General features: G+C 39.6%; 1 protein-coding gene and 1 long non-coding RNA gene across 7 annotated transcripts in view; one reads left to right on the forward strand and one right to left on the reverse strand.

Moving 5' to 3' along the window:
* Positions 1-19907, reverse strand: part of MRTFB (myocardin related transcription factor B) — a 224701-nt gene that overhangs the window by 25053 nt on the left and 179741 nt on the right. For all 6 annotated transcript variants that reach the window (XM_054693827.1, XM_037507576.2, XM_037507575.2 and 3 more), the window contains 5 exons: positions 15703-15768; positions 13692-13747; positions 12471-12546; positions 7949-8110; positions 6282-6460 (listed from right to left, as the gene is read on the reverse strand). In XM_054693827.1, the coding sequence (XP_054549802.1) occupies positions 6282-6460; positions 7949-8110; positions 12471-12546; positions 13692-13747; positions 15703-15768 (539 nt within the window). The remainder of the gene's footprint in view (positions 1-6281; positions 6461-7948; positions 8111-12470; positions 12547-13691; positions 13748-15702; positions 15769-19907) is intronic.
* Positions 2790-19161, forward strand: LOC119241913 (uncharacterized). Its single transcript, XR_008551254.1, has 4 exons — positions 2790-2916; positions 10131-10185; positions 10541-10772; positions 19126-19161. It is a non-coding gene; the product is annotated as an uncharacterized LOC119241913 (long non-coding RNA).

Genomic DNA, 19907 nt, shown 5'->3' on the forward strand with positions numbered 1-19907 from the left:
CTTGTTCAGGGTCAGCTGATTTTTAATAGTTCAATTATAACCAGTACTAAGATATCTGAAATAATGTGATAGGAGTAATTAATAGCCTATTGTAATCATTAATGAACCCAGTCCTTTTGGTGGTCACTTCGTACAAGGATCAACATAAAAAATCATTAATACATTGGATCAACTTTGCCAACTCTAGAGCCAATGTCCACCGTATGTATAAAGTTATCACCTATATTCTCCGGAACCATGTAGAATATTGGTTATATCCTTGGTGTGATCACTAAGTGATTCACAAGTTAGGTGAATGTGGAAGCATAGTAATTATTAGAGTTATTATTAGTCATTTTTGGTAGTTGAGTTATGATACTTGAGTAGACTATGGTAGAGGAAATAATCTTGTGTATATTTCTTAAGAAGAATTTCAAACTGTCGGCATAATAAGGACAAAGTCATTCGTTCAAATCTTGTGTGGCCAGAAAGATTCTCTTTTTTGAAGGCATCTGCTTCGGGTAAAACTTACAAAGCAAACAGCTCAGTGTCTGGTGTAGTCAAGTGCTCAGAAAGGGTTGGTCACTTTTTTTTTCATCATTATGTCAATTATATTCAATAAACATCTATTTATTTAAAAATAGATAGGAAAGGCCTGCTCTGCATAATGCACTATTGTAGGCTCTTTCCTACTAGTCACAGGCGAATTGAGTTACAGCTTCATAGTTAATGCCGGAAACCAACTCAAAATCTGAAGCAAGCAGCAGAGTCCTCTTGATTTTCAGTTATAACAAATATAACTGAATGGGGCAATACTAGAAGTTATAGCCAATTGATGCCCTACTTATTAATACTTTATTCAGGCCTTTATTAATAAGTAATTGTAATACAAGGCTAATTTTGATTGTTTGATATATGTGTACATTGCTCATTCTCTGTTAGCACAAACCTGCGTTTTGTGTATTATTTGACAAAAGGTCATCTACCTGGCAGTTATTTGATACAGTGGGGAAAATAGTCTACCAACTCTCACGAGCCTGTACAGAAAATACGAGAGCAACTGACCGTTTTGAAATGGGTTTTGAAATTTACTTTCAAAACTTTCAGCATGGGTTTTGAAAGTTAACACAAATCCTGTCAGAACATACTTCCAGCTAAACGTCTCAGCATTTATAATAAACGATTAATTAAAGGACCTAAGAAATCGCCAAGAGAAAAAAAAGTCTTTGGATTCAAAGGACCGGCGTAGCAGTCCTGGTATCCACATGTGGCTGGCTTGCCTTAATTTTCTACAGCTTTTCATTGTTTAAGAGTTGCTTAAGCACAAAATGAATTGAGCTCCAATATGTGGTGTGTTCCATTAATATTTGGGCAAATTCCTTTCCAGCTGCACTTTGATCCAAACTGAAAAGAAAAAAGTCCAAGGATAAGCAGTTTTAGTCTCTTACAGACCACACAGAACTACATATTTCAAAGGAGAATTTCTTCACTGTTAAAATTTACATCTTGAAGAGAGGACATGGGGCGTGCCATGCTGTCCGCACCGGGAGGGTACTGGCACGTCTGTGCTGGGGATTGCAGGAGCAGCGCCTGGGAAATCTGTTCTTTACCTACATTGCTGTGTGTTAAATTTTTTTTTTTTGGTAGGGACTCTTTCCTATATTTGAGTAATTTTCCTGTGGTACTTCTGTTCTGAAAAAGAGTTATGGAAACTACATGTCATAATACATTTTGGAATAAAGCAAGGCATAAAATCAATGAGTCTAATTTTCTCTCAACTAATTATCTATAAACATAACTTTTAAGAACCTAAAGAAAATTCCTGCACAAGTCTTGAACTTTCCCTTAGGTCAAGTATAAAAAAAAATTACACCAGTGAAATTAGAAAAATGTGATTAAGGAGTAAACATACAGTACAAATTGATGATCAATCAATATATGAAGAACCTTTGTTCAGGTAAAGAAGAAGCAAAATGAATCTATGGCAGAACTGCCAGAAAGTCTGTGGACTTTTGTAGTCCCTGACTGTGACAAATATGATATTATGACGGAAATCTGATGTTATAACCCTTTTATTTTATTTTACAAGATGATCAGTCTACGGTGCATTGGAAATAAAAACACACACTGTTCTACTCTGTCAGCAATTTGAGGCTCGTTGGTGTGTAGTAACTGAAAATCACCATCACATTCTTAGAGTGAGTTTTTTTTTTTAAAGATTAAAAATGAAGAATCGCAAAGAACACCCCAAATATAAGAAGCTCATGTTACTCTTTTATTATCTTTGCTTTAACTTACATTTTAGTAATAGTGATGAGACTGACTTTGGGGGGAGGGGATAAAGTAATTCCAAAAGGAAAAAACATAAATTGCAGAGACCACTTCAGAGGGTCCCTAAGGTAAAACGAAGGGATGCCCTCCGGAGACCTTGATGTCTAATGAGAAACAATGTTTTAAAGCACTTCCCCTTTGAATGACACGTATGAAAGTAACTATATTTAGGGAGATAAATGTACTATACATACATTTTAAGTGAGATGCTTGGACAAACTCTATAAGCAAACAGAGGATAAAAGTGAAAATAATTAGTACAATATGTGCCAAATCAAAACCTAATTACTTCTAGATGACACAAGAATCCCAAAGATTTACAGGCATCATAAAGTTTGCTTGTTTAGTTATTAAAAAGCAAAACCACCTCCAACATTCTTAGAACCCTGCTTAATAATTACCTTTATTTGGTATCAGTGTAGCAGTTAACAGGGACGTGCTTCTTTACATGCATGAATAAAATAGTAAGATTTGTTAGATACCGAAACACTTGATACAAGGGCATTTTATGATTAACGCTCGATTTAAAGTTTCAAGGTACAGAAATGATGTCTCTTGTAAAGCTGCAGTGAGCCTGCCTGATTCTAGGTTCTTTCAGCTCAATGTGTAAGTAGGGGGTTTTCATTCTCGAAAGCAGGTTTTTAGTAGACACAGCTGATCGACAGAAGGCTGACAGTTAATGGTCTGTATGCAGAACTCTTACTGCCGCACCGCTAGCGAGTGTTATAAAAACTGACATTTAAGTCAGAAGTGACTCAATTTACTGGCAATAAATAGAACATTTTGTTCAAGAAATGCTGCAATTCCTTTGTTCTTTCAAGAAATTCTGGAATGTCAGTCTACCGGTAGGACTGCCTCTAGTTCAGGTTTGTCACTAATAAACTTAGCAGGAGACCAAGTTACAAGAGGAAAGTGAAAAAAACCCAGGAAAAGGAGAATGATGACCTTTTACACAGGTAGCACCAACACGAAGCCATTACCTGGTAGAAGGCAGAGGTAGCAACGTTTGTGTTACTAAAAGCTACGGCCAAGCCGATAGCTGTCTGACACCCTGACCTACTCAGACAGAAGCAGAGAACACACAACACAAATGGACAAGTAGCACTGATTCTTAATGTTATTTACTTGCATACTTGACATTCTTTTAAGCCCTATTTTTAAAAGTCAAAACCAGGAGGCAGCAAATATGTGAGAATACAGAAGGGGCTGCTGTGTCTGTTTCTCTCTCTCTGTCTCGTAGCTGCAGTCCTGACAGTCAAAGTTCCTGTCCATTTAGGCTCACGTTTTAGTTGGAGGCTTAGACACAATAAACAATTTCCAGGTAATGGAGATAGGTGCAATAGAGAAAACAATGTTGAAACACATAGTTCCTAATAAATATTCGTGAAGAGAAGAAATGCTTAAGAAATATGTAAATATTTTTAATCCCCAAGCATTCATACCTTTCTGAACCCAGGCTGCCTCTGACTTATGGGTGAAGGCAGAAATTGTTTGAAGTCCTTTCCAACTCAAAAATTCTATGATTTTGGGCTTTAACAAGAACATTTCCTACTGAGCTGGACCAACTCTATTAAGTAGTTCAATAATTTTCACTTTAAAATAAATGCTATTAAAATTTCAGTAAGGCAGAAATGTCATAAGGGAGAAAACGAATTATGCGCAGCATCCAGTAAAAAATAAGACATGAAAAATCCTAATGCGATTATTAGAACAAATTATTAGATTCATTTGCATGCACTGCGTTCTCAGTTCCCAATATATCGTGACACATAATAAGTGCTCAGTAAATATCTGACCAAATGAATTCAGTCTAACTGAAATCAAGGAGCCAAGTAAAATACTCAAATCTCAAACAGTATGCAAGTTTTAAAGTAACAATATCACCTACTTGTGGTAAACATGCATTGTCTATGGAAATCTGTGTTATCTTCCTGGAAGGCCATTAAAGTGCCTACTTTTTGGCTAAGGAAAGATCCAAGTCCATTTCAATGTATGGTAATTTATTTAAGGATTTCAATATATGGTAATTTAGTCAAGAAAACAGACAAGTGCCCTCAAAACTAGTTAAGCAAATAGGTCAGACTCCAAGGTCACTTCTTATATGTAGAGCGCGAAATATTTAAAGAGGAAACAACTCCAGATAATGCTAGGACCCGGCTAAGAGAATACAGCATGTCAGGGCAACTGAACAATTGTAGCCATCACGATAATGTAAACACAGAGTTCTCTTGGCTCTATGGTTCTCTCTATGGCATAGAGCCAAGAGAACCGAACATGCATGTCCACATATAAACTTGGCCACACACCTTCATAACATAATTATTCATAATAGCTAAATGCCTAACTCAAACACCACCAACCAGGTCGGTAATGTATGGCTGTCACACAATGGAGTGGTATTCAGTCACACCAGAGAATGACGTCCTCATACCTGCTACAGGATGTATGACCCTTAAAAACATAAATGAAGGAAGCCAGTCACAAAAGACTATGTACCGTCTGATTCCATTTATGCATAATGTCCAGAACAGGCAAATCCAGAGATAGAATGTAGACTGATGGCCCTCAGGGCCAGAGGGAAGGAGTAATAGGCAGTGACTGCCAATGGCTCTGGGTTTCTTTTTAGGGTGCTGAAAATGTTTTGGAATCAGACAGTGGTGACAGCTGCACAACTCTGTGAACAATAACCATTGAATTGTACACTTAAAAGGGTAAATTTTCCCAGTGTCATATTTAGAGAAACAGAAGAACCCATTCTAACATTCATTCAAAATCTCAGAGGATTTCAAGTAGCCAAAAGTCTTTAAAAAAGAGCAGTTTGAGGTTTCACACTTTCTGCTTTCAAATTTTACTACAGAGCTACAGTAATCAGTGTGGCACTGGCATAAAGACAGATAGACATGCCAATGGAATAGGGAGCCCACAAGTAAACTCGTGTGAATATCGTCAAATGATCAATAAGAGAACCAAGACCAACACATGGGTAGACACAGTCTTTTCAACAAATGGTTTTGGGAAAACTGAACATCCACATACAAACATCCACATACCATATACAAAACATCCACATACCATATACATCCACATACCATATACATCCACATACCATATACAAAAATTAAAATGGATTAAAAACCTGCATGTAAAAATCCAAACTATAAAAATCCTAGAACAAAGGGGAAAAGCTTCACTATATTGTATTTGGCAATAATTTTAGTAAAACATCAAAGCCCAGGCAACAAAACCAGAAAATGGCACTTTATCAAGTGTAAAAACTTCTGCATCAAAGGACACTATTAACAGTGAAGAGGTGACCCACAGAGTGGGAGAAAATATTTGCAAATCACGTATCTCAAAAGGAGTTAATATCCCAAACACATAAAGCTCCCACAATTCAACAACAGAAAAACCATCTGCCTGAAAATGGGCAAAGGACTTGAGTGGACATTTCTCCCAAGATGAGATCTAAATGGGTAACAAGCACCTGAAAAGAAGCGCAACATGACTGAGCATTAGAGAAATGCAACCCAAGACCCCAGAGTCAGTACCTCAGAGCACGAGAATGGCCACTATCGAGAACAGAGACCACCAAGCGTGAACTTACAGGAGTGGAGTGGGCAGGGTCAAAACAGAATGGGGGTGCTGGGGTCTGGGGAGGGGTGGGAGCTATTGTGTAATGAGTACAGGGGTTAAGTTCTGCAAGATAAAAGGGTTCAGAAGCTGTGCTGCACAACAGCGTGAATAAACTTAACACTAGTGAACTTTTAATTTTAAATGGTTAAAACTGCTTTGCAAAAGGGGTAAATAATATGCAAGGATCTACAGAAATGTTAACATTGACTGGATAACAGATGACAAATCTGTATTTTTTCCACATGTTCAGATTTTTCTTCTGGCTCAAGTGCATTACTTTGATGTAGAAAAACCAAGACCCTTTCTCTAGTTAGGGGTCAAGTCAAGAAAGGCGGTACCTGGGCTGGAGTATTTGTGGTCACAGGAGATGACGAGTCACTAACTTTTGGCTCACTCGGGGACGCGGCCGAGCCCTGCGACTCCTGGCTGGCTGGCTGGTCTGGGGACAAAGCGTCACTGCTGTCTTCGTCAAACGAGAAGTCGCCCTGAGTTTGGGGATAGTCCTCCTTCCCAACACCTAAATAAAGAGATGATTCTTAACATCTTTTGGCATTGGACTACCAAGCTTAAAATGAAAAAGAAAGAGAAACATTGTTTGTTCTAAGAACCTTAAAAAACTTGAACATAATGTACTTCCAATGGAAGAACACACCACTGCCTAGGATGAATACTTGGCAAGAACAAAACCAAACCTGAATCAGATAAAGTCTCTGGATCCAACCACCAGTTACAGGAAGTACAGGAGACAAGCATGTTTTTAATGACACCTGGGGATGCAGATGCCATCTGTAAGACCCAGAATGTGGAAATGCCAGAGGACAAAGCAAGCCCATTTGCCAATAAATAAACTATAAGAAAGGAGGAGGAATCCTACCCAGGAAATTAAGACCTAAGAGATATATGAGCCAAAAGCGGTATGTGTACCTTGTTTGGATTCTTATTTGGAATCCGACTGTTAAAAAAGGGAAAGTGGGTGTCTGCTGCTAGGTCCCATCTATTCAATCCCAAGAGATGGGACTGAATGGGTCAGTTGATTGTACTACTCAGAATAACTGAGTACAAACTGCCTGGGATTTTGAACTTTTTTTTTTAAGATTTATTTATTTATTTATACAAGCACTGGTACAGTCAGAAGTGTGGGAGGGTGAGAGAATTCACCAGAGCCAGAGCGGGGAGCAGAACAGGCAGACTGATGAAGTACACTGCTGAGGGGAGCAGCGGGCGTGGCAGGAGAGGTCTGTCGCGCCATGTGGGACCCTCACTGGCGGCCGGGGATCGAACCGGTGCTGCAGAGGCTGCGGGCAGCTTTGCAGCCCAGCGCTCAACCACTGCACCACCAGGGGAGGCCCGGATTTTGAACTCTTAACTAATGTAAACTGTGAAGTCCCATCAGTAATGGAAACTAAAATAGTTTTGAAAAATAAGATGGTAACTTTTCAAAACTGCTTGCTGAATATTGAGCATTATTCTGGAATTTTTTTCCTGCTAAAGCTCATGCCAGGAGGAAAAAAAAAGGAGGGACATTAATTACTAAGTACCTAGCACTGGAGCAAACGAGACATACAGCACCAGTCATTCCACTGATGGTTCTTCACGAACCTACTCTATTCTCACCTGCTGTTACCTTGAACTAACATCTGATAAACTATTTTTAACAATATTTTCTAGAAGTAAACTAAAATAATGAGAATTCTTAAAAATTATTAAAATAATAGAAGTTAAATGGTGGAAAAAATAAATATACGTTAGCAAGCATAACCGTGAAATCAGAACATAAGACTGAAACTTCAAACATGGTAGGAATCCGAGGTACTCGGTAAGAGATGCTAGTCTTAAAAAAAGCAGGATTAACTACAGTATGATAATAATGGGAATCTACACACGCTGTTAAACTAACACACCCAGAAAATGATGCTCGTAATTGGCTCTGGACCTTTTTTTTAATTGCCTTGTCTAAAACTCCCGTTTCCCCCGCTCCCAGAAAACAATAACCCTATAGTCTTGCCTATAATCGCTTCCTTAACGCTGGAGTCCACGGGGAGGATGTTCTTCTCCACCAGCTCCATGGGGCCAGGCCTCTGGGCAATCTTTTCATTCAGGTCATCCGCCAGTCGTGCTCTCTTCAGCCTCATCTGCGTGGCCTGCAGGGATGGCTCTGCAAATGTTTCTACAAGAGGAGACAGTGCAACCATTAATTGAAGCACTATTCCTACTCCATAATGTTATTTCAGGCCAGCTAATTTTTTTTTTAAAAGATTTATTTTTTATTTATTTATTTTTTTAAACAGAAGTCATTTTTTTTTTTTTTAAGATTTATTTATTTATTTATACATGCACTGGGTACAGTCAGAGCGCGGGAGGGTGAGAGAATTCACCAGAGCCAGTGGGGGGAGCAGAGCAGGCAGAAGGACCAAAGTACACTGCTGAGGGGAGCAGCGGGCGGCAGGAGAGGTCTGCGCGCCATGTGGGACCTTCCTCTGGTGGCCGGGGAGCAGCCGGGGATCGAACCGGCGCCGCAGAGGCTGCGGGCAGCTTCGCAACCCAGCGCTCAACCGCTGTGCCACCGGGGAGGCCCCTAAAAGATTTATTTTTATTTATACAAGAGCTGGGGTGCAGGTAAGAGTCGTGGGAGGGTGAGAGGATTCACCAGAGAAAGAGCAGGGAGCAGAACAGGCAGGCAGAGGGAAAGCACTGCTGAGGGGAGCAGCGGGCGACACAGGAGAGGTCTGCCGCGCCATGTGGGATTCTCCCTGGCCGGCCGGGAATCGAACTGGTGCTGCGGAGGCTGCGGACAGCTTCACAGCACTGCACTCAACCCACTGCGCCACCGGGGAGGCCCTCAGGCCAGCTAATTTGACTTAAACTAGTTTAAACATATTTATGTGTTCTGAACATATTTGCGGAAAGAGAAAAAGACTTTAAAATGCTCCAATATACATTTTGTAACTTTAAGTCTTGGACAGTTTTATGCATTGTGCACACAATGTGCATAAATTAATACAAACACAAAGTCAAATTAATGCAAACATAAGTCAAAATAGGGGTGCTGCTGTTGTTCACTTATAGGAAGATCAAGTTTGGGGATATGGAGGATGAACAGAACAGATTTGGTCATGGCTCAAGAAGCTGATAGTTTTAACTAGGTTTGGCTTCATTGGAAAGTCAACTCCTAAAAGTGGAGACCCTGCATATTAGGATCGGAGGTTCACGGTAGGAGCCAAGAGCTACGAATCATATTCTCGCATTGATCACCCTGTGTTTCAGTCCATTACCATAACCAAGAATCTGGGTTTATTTCTGAATACATTACCTGTGTCTGTCAGAAACATTCAGAAGCATCAACTCATCTATTTACAAATGCATAAAGTTGTTCAATAGATGTGAAATTACTATAAATATCATAACACATTCATTTGTTTAATTCTGTCAATTACATGTATTTCTGGTAATTCTCATCAACATTTTATTCCACTGTTGAAATAATGTTCATAATTGATTAAAAATAATAATGCAGTGTCAACCCCATTTCTGAGTTGAAAGTAGCTTGCCTCTTAAATTATACAGTAGGTGTTTTAATGAAACGCCCCATAAGAAATCTCAGGATTAACTGATGTTCCTCCTCTGTAGGTAATGTCCTGGCTGAAGCCCAAAGCTCAGCTAAGCTACTGCCCAGCTCATCTGTGCTCTGCTCTTTCTGCCAGCTGAGCCACAGGCTTACCAAAGCCAACCCTGACTGTCCACAAAACAGTTCATATCTGTTTTGCTTGCTATTGTCCATATGTAATTTAACCAAATGTTGTGGGAATATAATATTGTGCAGAAAAAAACTGAGTCTTGGAAAACTATGGTAAATACTTTGAATTGGTTTGGCAGATGAGTCATTAAAAAAATTACTGTCAAATTAGTTTGGGCAATTAACAATTGGAAAAGAAAAAAATACACAATTGAGGAATTTTAACTTTAGATTGTTTTTCAAGTGCAAATTTTGTTCCACCACAAAGAAAAATTATAGTTAATGTGCAATGATGGTGTTTTATTCAAGATGATGTGAGTAATTCCAATTCCATTCACTGAAACCTTCCCCAAGGTGAGATCCTAACCCTAGGTTGGAACATTGGAAAATTGCACATTTCTGTACGTTAAACACCATAATGTCTGCCCATCTCATTTTTATAATTTTCCTGCAGAACCAACTGTGATCACCAATCTTATTAGATGGAACACTTTTAATCATCCAAAAAGGTAAGTGGTTTGTAAGAATGAGATCACACAAATCACTCTTTTTTTTTTTTAAGCCTTTTTTTTTTAAAGATTTATTTATTTAATTATACAAGCACAGAGTACTGTCAGAGGCGCGGGAGGGTGAGAGAATTCATCAGAGCCAGAGCAGGCAGAGTGACGAAGTACACTGCTGAGGGGAACAGTGGGCGGCAGTAGAGGTCTGCGACCATGTGGGACCCTCGCCTGGCAGTCGGGGATCGAACCTGCGCTGCAGAGGCTGCGGGCAGCTTTGCAAGCCAGCGCTCAACCACTGAGCCACCAGGGAGGCCCCAAATCACTCTTAGGTTGATGTTTAAATGCTTTTTTTTTTTTAAAGAGCCTTTCTCCTTTCTACCATTAAAACCATCCAAGTGATATCAGGAGCATGTTTGGAAGGAAAATATTCCAAAAATGAACAGAGGCTGGTGTTTTGCTTCACTCCATTCGCAGTCACATTACCTCCTCACCTCCAGGAGGTTGAGCTGGATTTCAGCTGCTGAGCATTCAGAAAATAATTTAGACATCTGCCTGCCAAACATCCAATCCAATCAAGACTGGAATAATATAAAGTAAGTTGGGGATGTTTTAGGTATTTTATAGATGATACATCTTTTCTTCAAAAATCCCAATTGAGAATAGATGTTCTTAAAACATCACTTGTATCGTACATAAGGTTAAGATATTAAATGCTGGGGAAGACTTGAAAAACAGAAAGTACTCAATGTACTTGCCTTAGTTTCTGATAGCTCCATGTACTTGCCTTAGCTGTAATTGTATTAATAAAGCCTGTCGCAGTTAGAGGGCAAGTTGAAATAGACAGTGCTGTTGCTACAGAATGTCTCCTATAGGTCAAGACATTTTCAGGCATGGAGGAGCTATTTACCAAGTTACTTACCAGAAAACTTGCTTCTTTGAAGATTCACTTATCCCTGACAGCTGGTAGCTGCTCCTATCCTACCATTGGAGTTCTGGAAAAGCTTTTTTAGTCCAGTGGACTTCTGAGAAAAGCAATCCAAAGCAAAGAAAGGCATATATGCTCGCCGCCCCCGCCCAGATGTGATGATAGACACACAGACATAGATTCTTTGGATTAGAAATGACTCTCCTTGGGGTTAGAGAGAACAGCTTGATACTTGGGACTTCTTCACAATATCCCTAATAAGCAGAGGCCACCGTCAGTCTGTGCTTATTTATTCCCTATCACAGAGGCCTGTTCATTCCCTGTAGCGCAATCTGTCTTGTCTGTTGTCTCTGCCACTAGAATGTAAGCTGCAGGAAGGTAGGCATTTGCCTGGCTCATGTGTTGGGTCTCGTGTTTAGGATGGTAACCAGGGAACAGACAACTCTAATAACCATAATAATATGGCTTCATGAAGATTTTATGTTTGGACATGCCTAGTCTTTAGATTTTAGTCCTGCATTGTGCACATATCTAACAGTTTGTAATATCAACCTAATTCTAATGTTATCATTAGGCCAGAGAGAACAAATAGAATCTTCCTTCTAATTATCTCTAAACGGTTGACAAGTCCTCAGGTTCTTTCTGTATCTTCTTAACACTCAAGATTATCAAGAATCAAGCTACAAGTCTTGCTCAAGAAATTAGACACAAAACAAAGAATGAAACTGTAATGTGGGAACTCATGGTGGTGATACCATCTTTCAAGAATGTTCTTTTGTAGAGAGAAAATACTCTTGGCCTGACCCACACCTCTTACCAAAGACAGCATGAACTGTCCGATCAGCTTCATGAGTGATTAGGCTAGATCATATGGAAAATCTGGCAGGGGGAGGGGCAGGTATTTACAATAATGATCAGGTCAAGCTGGGCTGTTGTGGATAATAAACAACAAAGAAAAATGTCTGGCGTGGGCATCATACCAGGTAGATACATGGGTCCAAGTGGCTGGAAATCTAGATTGGATGTGGGGCTGCTGCATCCTCTAGGCTTAAGGACTTAATGAGTCACAGGTCCCTCATTGATGAAGGATCTCTGGACTGAAAATGATTTTCCAGAACAGTATGGTAGAGACACCTGTGACACCAGCTGATAGGGGAAGAGTCAGTCCATCAATTGGCATTTGGAGAATCAAACCTTCCCCATGTATCTAACATAACATTTAGCTTTGGGTCTTCATGTTGCTATCCAATTTGGAGGATGTCAGCCTGTGGGGCAAAAAGTTATTAAAATAGGAATAAACAGAAATGGTGGAATTCTCACTTTTCTTGAGAAAACGCAAGAAAATCAGAGGAAGTAAAACTCTTACCTTCTAAAATATGCATCCTGACAAGTTCAGAACGATCTGGTCGGCTCCGAATCTTGTGTTTCAAAAAGTTTTCAGTCTCAAAAGAAGAGAAAAAGTGTTATCCTAATTGATTTATTGTGGTTTTACATTTTTTTTCCTCAGCGAACTTTATTTAAATAAACTGTCTACCCTTTTTGTCATGACTTGATTTTTGAGCAGAATAGAAATCAGTACTTTGAGAAACTGTTATCTGATGCATGATTTAAATTGCGGTCTTCAAAATTGCACAGGGATTTGAAGCGTATTCTGGTACAAAGTAAGCACTTTATAGACTTTTATTTTAAAACTTGGCAAAGTCAGAGGCTCATAATCTTGACGATTTTTAAACAGACATAGGATTTTGGTCAATTAAGTAACTAAAATCAATAAAATCTACACTTCAGGTCAAGTAAAACCCACTTAGATGACACATTTCCTAAAGCTCCTAATGTATTTTCTTTGATGAGTTCATGTCTCTGATCACATTTTCTTAATTACAACTGTGCTTAACTCTAAAAATAGAACTTTAAATCAGGTTTTATATTATGTAAGACTCTAAGACATCATTTATTATACCCTGGGAAAATTCTTTGGGAATTTTTGGAACATGCTTATTTTCATGTTGCATGACAGCAACTGTACTAAAAACAAAGTGAAAAGGATGAATATGAACAATGGTAATTTTAAAGGAAGATAAAAAACATCAATTTGATTAGCAATTATGATGGGGTCATCTCAAAACCTAAAGCAAATTGAATGTAGCAGTATCTACAATGATATAAAATATACACAAATTCCCCTACTCTTGGTATGTTTGTACGTGTGGCACAGACCCAGGGGAAGCTGCCTGAGAGGCAGTGTCAGGCCACTGCTGGGGCTAGGCCCTTGCAGGGTAACAAGCAGAAGTGCTTCACTGTGAGTCTAAAAACTGTTATGCCCTGAATGCAAGAAAGAGGAGTGTGCTTCGTCCTTTATGTACAAAACTAGTTATGGTCTTATAAGAACAAAATTTGAGTGTCATATATTTCTACAGACTTCCAAGATAAAACCATAGCAGAATATATTACTCTACACTCCATCAACTCTGAAAATACATTACATTTTTTTCCTCAACATATTTAGAAGTAAGACTGCTTGCTACTTGTCCACTGGTACTTTAAAATGAGGAAACAGAAGTAGAACATTTAAACTGAAATTTCTTACTCTGGCTCGTTCCAAGCTTTTTATCTGCTCATGGAATGCCGCTGGGCTCTTCAAAGCTGTGAAAGGAAAATAAATCATTTCCACGGTGTAAATAGGAGTTAATACTTAGTCAAATGTTATAGTATTTCATATTAATTCTTCCTCTTGATCTTATTAGTTCACATCTGCAATTTTATTTACTATTTATTTACTAGTTCCTTTAGGAAATCTGCAAAATTTGAAAGCTTAGAGAAATCAGAAGTATTTCACAAACAAATGGACATTGAAAACAGCACTGACTATATAACGATATCACAAATATTATGTCAGATCAGTTCCAGCCTGGGGTAAATTTTCTTTGCTTAAAGAACTGTGCAATGATTCCTTGACAGGTCTTTGCTCTTAATGGCCATAGAAGCTACTGGAAAAGAGCTCAGATGTCCTCATGGACATTTAACCTTAGAGTGATCCAACCTTGTCCATGAGGACACTGCATTCCATGTTCAAGAGATCCAAGAATGCACCGTGGGCTTGGCCCTGTGCTCTTGTAAATCGTGGTTACACTGCTGTTGACCATCAACACCACCTTGCAAAGTAGGTTACTAGACCCAGTGCAGATCAAAATACAGATGAAAGGCCCCAGAGGTTAAATGAGTTCTTGAAGTCATACAACTAACCGGTAGCCAAAGTGGGGTTTAAATCTAGAATTCTGAATTTGAAAGGTTCATGCTCTTTCCACTATACCACAATGCAGCTCACTCTAAAGGTGCAGTGAGTCCTCAGTATGTTAACTGCTAGCTCATTAAATATTCCCAAATTCTAGAGTAAGGGTAAACAGTATTTACTAAAGCATCACCTATTGTAGTATTTCTATTAAATATCTTTGCAAAAATTGTGTACGTCCACCATTGTCTGATAACATGCTGCACTTACAACTACAGGCAGTCAGACGATGCAGACAGGACAGAGGATGAGCCTCTCGGAGGCCTCACCCCTAGACGCCACAGGTCTGACCCTGGTAGCATTGTTTTCAGCTCCTCTGGTATTTGAAGCAAAGCAAAGTATTGCAGGAGTCCAGCGCAAGGGAAGATGGCTTAGCAGTGGTGACCCAAACATCCAAATTTGATCCAGTTTGGTTGACTGGTACGGAGTCAGGTAGGTAGTGGAGAAAATCTGGCAAATTATCAAACCAGCTTTTCCCTTGATCACAATGCTAGATTTAAAGTGTTTAGATAGCCAATTAATACTGGCTCCACCCAAAGTTTTGCTGAGAAAAATATCACAGAGAAAAAGTGTTCCTTATCGTAAGTCAAAATAAGGTAATATCAATGATTCAAATGCAAAAATGCATTTCATAGCTTTTTAAACTGAATAAGCCATTAGTTTGGAGAAATATTTTTTGACAAAAATCTATATAATTGCCAAACATGGCAATTAAAGGTAAAGAAGACAATTAGAGTACTTGGAGAAATACTCTAAAATTAATCAACTCTTGAAGGAATGAAGGGTAGAGATACTTGGTAAGTATTTTGGGAAGAAATAATTTATTAATTACAAATAGAATGTTTATCAGCCCTGTAACAAAAATATATTAATTATACAGGTGACACTATATAGCATTAGAGATAATTAATTTGGATAGTACAACATGGTTCTGAATTAACTTTATTATGTTACTTTTGCAAGACTAACACTGGGTCCATTATTAGAGTGATTCCTTCAATTATTTCAAAACTGCAATCAATGTTGAAGTTTGAATCAGAATTGTCAGTCTAATTGCAGCAATTTAAAGAAGAATTCCTTGTGTAACACAAAAATTCACGTCTATCTATTAAACTGCATCTGGTTTTCAAAATGTATCCTACATGCTTCTCTGAGGCTGGCAATACTGACGCTGGTCTTCTCTCCAAAGCGCATTTGGTAAGTGCACACTGATAAAGTGACCATGAGCAAGAGCAGAGCGTGACAGTCTCTTTTTGGACCTGCCCTCCTTGTCACTGCAGTAGAGACGACAACGACATGGAAATCTTACGTGGCATGATGCCCTGGTCCACTAGCTGCTCTCGCGTCCTCCTCTGTTGCAGCCTCAGCTGGAGCACTGTGAAGAGGAAATAACCGCCATTGAAGTTCATAGGCAACTGTAAGGGCCAACTCATGAAATTGCAGAGGAGATGCAATTAAATTTAACCAACATTTTCTATTTCACAATTGAAGAAGAATTCTACCCAGTACCATCCAACTTGTAATAAGAAAATCATATTTGTCATTTTGGGGGATCATAATTTGATGACTAAAGCTAAGCATTTGTTGTTTAATTACAATCACACAGTAGTCAGAAAATAAAAAAATAGCTTATAAACACTCATTAATAAGTTTATTTGCAGAAAAAGTGATGAGATTCCTTGACTAATGACCCAAAGGAAATTTTATAAATTAAGAGCTTAGTTTAATAACTCACAAACATAAAACTCATTCCACAAGTTTTAAAAAAGCCACGATTGACACATTACTTTAATAAAAGTAAATAAATCATTAGAACTTGTAGAGAATGAAGTGACATCACAAAATGTGGAAACCCAGCTTATCAAGCTGATTTCTTTCACAGCATCTCTACATTTTTATCTAGAAAATCAGCTGATTTCCAAAAAGTAACTTTGAAAAAATACTTTCTTGCTTTGCTTTACAATTTTAACTTTCCATGTTGATTTTTGTTTCAAACTACCTATGAAAACCAAGGTTAGTATTATTAAGGATTTACTTACGGGTTGTCAATATGCTTAAAAAACAAACAAAACCCTACCTTATAATATTAAGTGGTAGAGAAGACAGAATTTTCTAAGAAGGGGATGATGGGTGCAATGAGAGACTGACCTGGACCAGTCTCTTCCCCAGGCTCAAAGGTAAAGCACAAACTGGCTCCTGCTTGAAATAAACCTGAGCCCGAAGGATGCGGGGACCCTGGAGCCTGCACCCTTTGCCTGCCTCGTGCTGTGGCAGACCACGGTACACACGGAGAGTGACTTTGGAAAGAGCACAGACTGCAAAACGGCTTTAAAATGTATTTTCTTATTTAGTGTGTACTTGTTACTACTAGATAGGACTGTCATCCTTTATTATATACAGAATTTTTAAATTTGCTTCTTTGGGGGCAATGACATCTTCTTTTTGGGGCTTCACTGACCTCCAACTTGGAATGAAAGCAACTGAGGTTAGATTCTAATATACAAAGCAAAAGAAAATTTTAATAGGTCAAAAAATATATGCACGTTTCTCACATTAAAATCTTTTGTGATATTCTGAATCAATTATGCTCTATCACAAAGATCTTTTCCCCGATAACTTACAGTTTATTGAGGATAGCACGCTCCCCCTGGACTTTACTGGGACAAAACCAAGGATGACCTGTGGATCTGATGGCACCCAAGTGCCCGCGTTTTAACAGTCTCCTGTGAACACTAAGGCCAAAAACGCCTGTCCAAAAGGGTAACATTCAAGAGGCAGAATCCCAAGAAAAGGGAGACTGAGAGAAGAAAAGGGCAAGGACCATCTCCAGGTCAAAGGCCGACACTTCTGGCCCTCGGTGGCCCGTGTCTTTTGCAGACTCTAGCAGTAGGAGCTTTCTTTTCTCTCAACGGAGTCCTCAAAGAAAGGATAAAATAGGTAGGATAATGAAAACAGCCCCCTTCTTTGGTTTCAAACAAATAAGCAAGCAAGCAAGCAAGCAAGCAAGCAAGCAAACAAAAAAGCACCATACTTGTGAGACAAACGCATCAAATCCAATACATATTTGTGGGCAAACAGCACTGGTCCTGATGGATACAGTTGCAACTTGATTTGCAAACCAATGCTGATGATGAGGGCTCAGGAAGCCTCTCGCCACCTGGAGGTTGCCAGCTGCCTTCCCACTGCCCACAGCGCCCTGTGTCATCCTTGACTAGAAGCCACACCTCCATGCTGTTGCTTGAAGGTAACGGGGTAACACACACAATGAATGCGTGTCACCACTCACCAACTGTTAACATAAAATAAAAACCAAACGCAATCCATTTGCATTTTCTATTCATTTTCTACAAGGCAAAACAAACAAAAAATCTTATGGCACGTTGCTTGAAGGCAGGAGAATAATCTTCCCAACAAATGGTCTCATCATTACCTGCATCATTGCCCCACAAAGTAAAAATACTGCACTGCAAATCTTACTTAAAGCAGGGTGGCAGGCAGGTGTCCTCAGGTAAGTTCCTTTACTGAGGTAAGCTTAGCTCTCAGGTGTGTCAGTGACTGCAAGGACATGACGGGATACAAAAGTTCAGCAGCAGCTGACCTGAAAGTCTGTTTTTAAGTTAAGACAGCAGGAAGAACATGAGTGGAAGAGGAAGTGCACCTGCAGTAACTTGGCACGGTGTTAGACACTGATTACCTGTCTATACAGACGGGGGACGGCACTGGAGGCATTATATAGAACACAGGCACAGTTCCCTGTTGAGAGACACCACCACTTTTGATCAGTGTGAGAACACACTGCAGTATATTTGTTGACATTAAATGTAACTGGTTGCTCACAACTTGATAAAGGCTCTTCTGGGAACAGCTACTATTAGGAGGAAAGATGTCCTGCGCCAACTCCATACAGGCTTTGTGGACTCCACCCCCACTCCATCAAGATACTGGGAACTACAAATCCCATGATACCCAAAGGGAAGTAGCGAGGACCTAAGGTCAGAGTTAAGCAGCTTTTCTTGCACTTGTGTTTATTACCGGCCATGTGAGTGGGGTCTCTCTCTCTTGGCTCGTGCTTTTGGCCACGCAGCGTTTGGTCTTGGTGGGTCATTTGGGATTCCAGGGCAGCAGAATGGGTAGGAGGCATTTAAGAATTTATCTCCCTATTTTTCTCCCTGAGTTGTTCATTTCCTCATTTCCCCTTCTCTTGTAAATAAACCTGTTGTTAACCTTTTGTGTGTGCCTGCAGTTTAAGTCCCCTTTAAGCACGCGGGTGAGGACCCACAGCCAGGCAACCTGTTTTATATCAGAGTTGCCCTGTAACACTACTAGTTATAAAATGTACCAACCAGATATGTAAAGGCTTATAATTTTGGAAAATAAAATTCTTCCTTTCAGTACTTACTAATCATGCTCATCAAATTCCTAAAGTAAAGTAAGCTTGTAGTAAATGACAACCAGTATCTGCATCTTAAAGGCAGGTGGTCCAAAGCCAGAAGCATGTGGCTTGAATGATGTAGGCAGCTTACTTGTTCAGCACTCAGGGAAGCTGGAGTAGGAAGGGTTGGCGGGGCTTCTCCAGGACTTTGAAGGGGGTAAGACACCCTGAATAGAGAACCTGATCCTTTTGATCCTTTTAATGACCAGAGGGGCATTCATGGTTGTGGGAGGAAGAGACCATCAAGTTTCTCTAGGGTCTTTATGCATTAACCTGAAAACCATCCTTCTCTCTTTGTAGCCTCCATGCTCCTGTCCCTGCAGAGGGAGGAGAACAGATCACTGAGGGCCTAGGACCTCTGGCACAGCTGTGATTCCTAGGACCAACGAATAAGCTGGTACACCGGCAGAGCTCCAGAAAACCTGACACATTCTGTGTTGACAAGACTGCATTTCTGCAGCCACAAACCAGAGATTACACACTGCTTTCTAATGGCAGTGGCAGGCGGTGGTGCTGGTACAGTTGCCTAAGAGGCCTGCATCGCAGGCACTGGCCTCCTTTCTGAACCCAAGAGCATTCTCCTTCTGGTGCCTAGTTGAGTGATGAACTGTGCTGAGGGGCTGATTATCAGAGCTTACTTCCTATTAGAAAACTGACTAAAATTCAGTATGAGTCATGGACATCTTATAAAGAATTACACGCAAGAAAACATGTACATCTATGGCATTCTCAGGGATAAAAAAGCTCAGAACACGAAGTGCGAGGAGCTACATCCTTTCAGAAATTAAAGGACACAGAACCAATCGAGTGAAGCAGAACTCATCCCAACTGCTCATATTAGAATGTTTTGCCTAACTTTGAAAAATGGACTGGGACCTAAGAGGTCCTTAGATTTAAAATGGTTGGTTTAAACCTGCTTTGATTTTCTCAAAAAACAAAAAAAGGGAGGCACAGCCATAACAAAGAAGGTATATGTCATTTTGTAGCTAGCATTGTAGTCCCTGTGCAAAAATATCTGCCATAAAGTTGAAAATTCTACAAAAGCTCTGCATTTTCCATGACGAAATTCACAAGACACGAAA

Source organism: Talpa occidentalis, unplaced genomic scaffold, assembly GCF_014898055.3.
Source record: "Talpa occidentalis isolate TD23 unplaced genomic scaffold, MPIMG_talOcc4v2.1 talOcc4.12, whole genome shotgun sequence".
Classification (NCBI taxonomy): domain Eukaryota; kingdom Metazoa; phylum Chordata; class Mammalia; order Eulipotyphla; family Talpidae; genus Talpa; species Talpa occidentalis.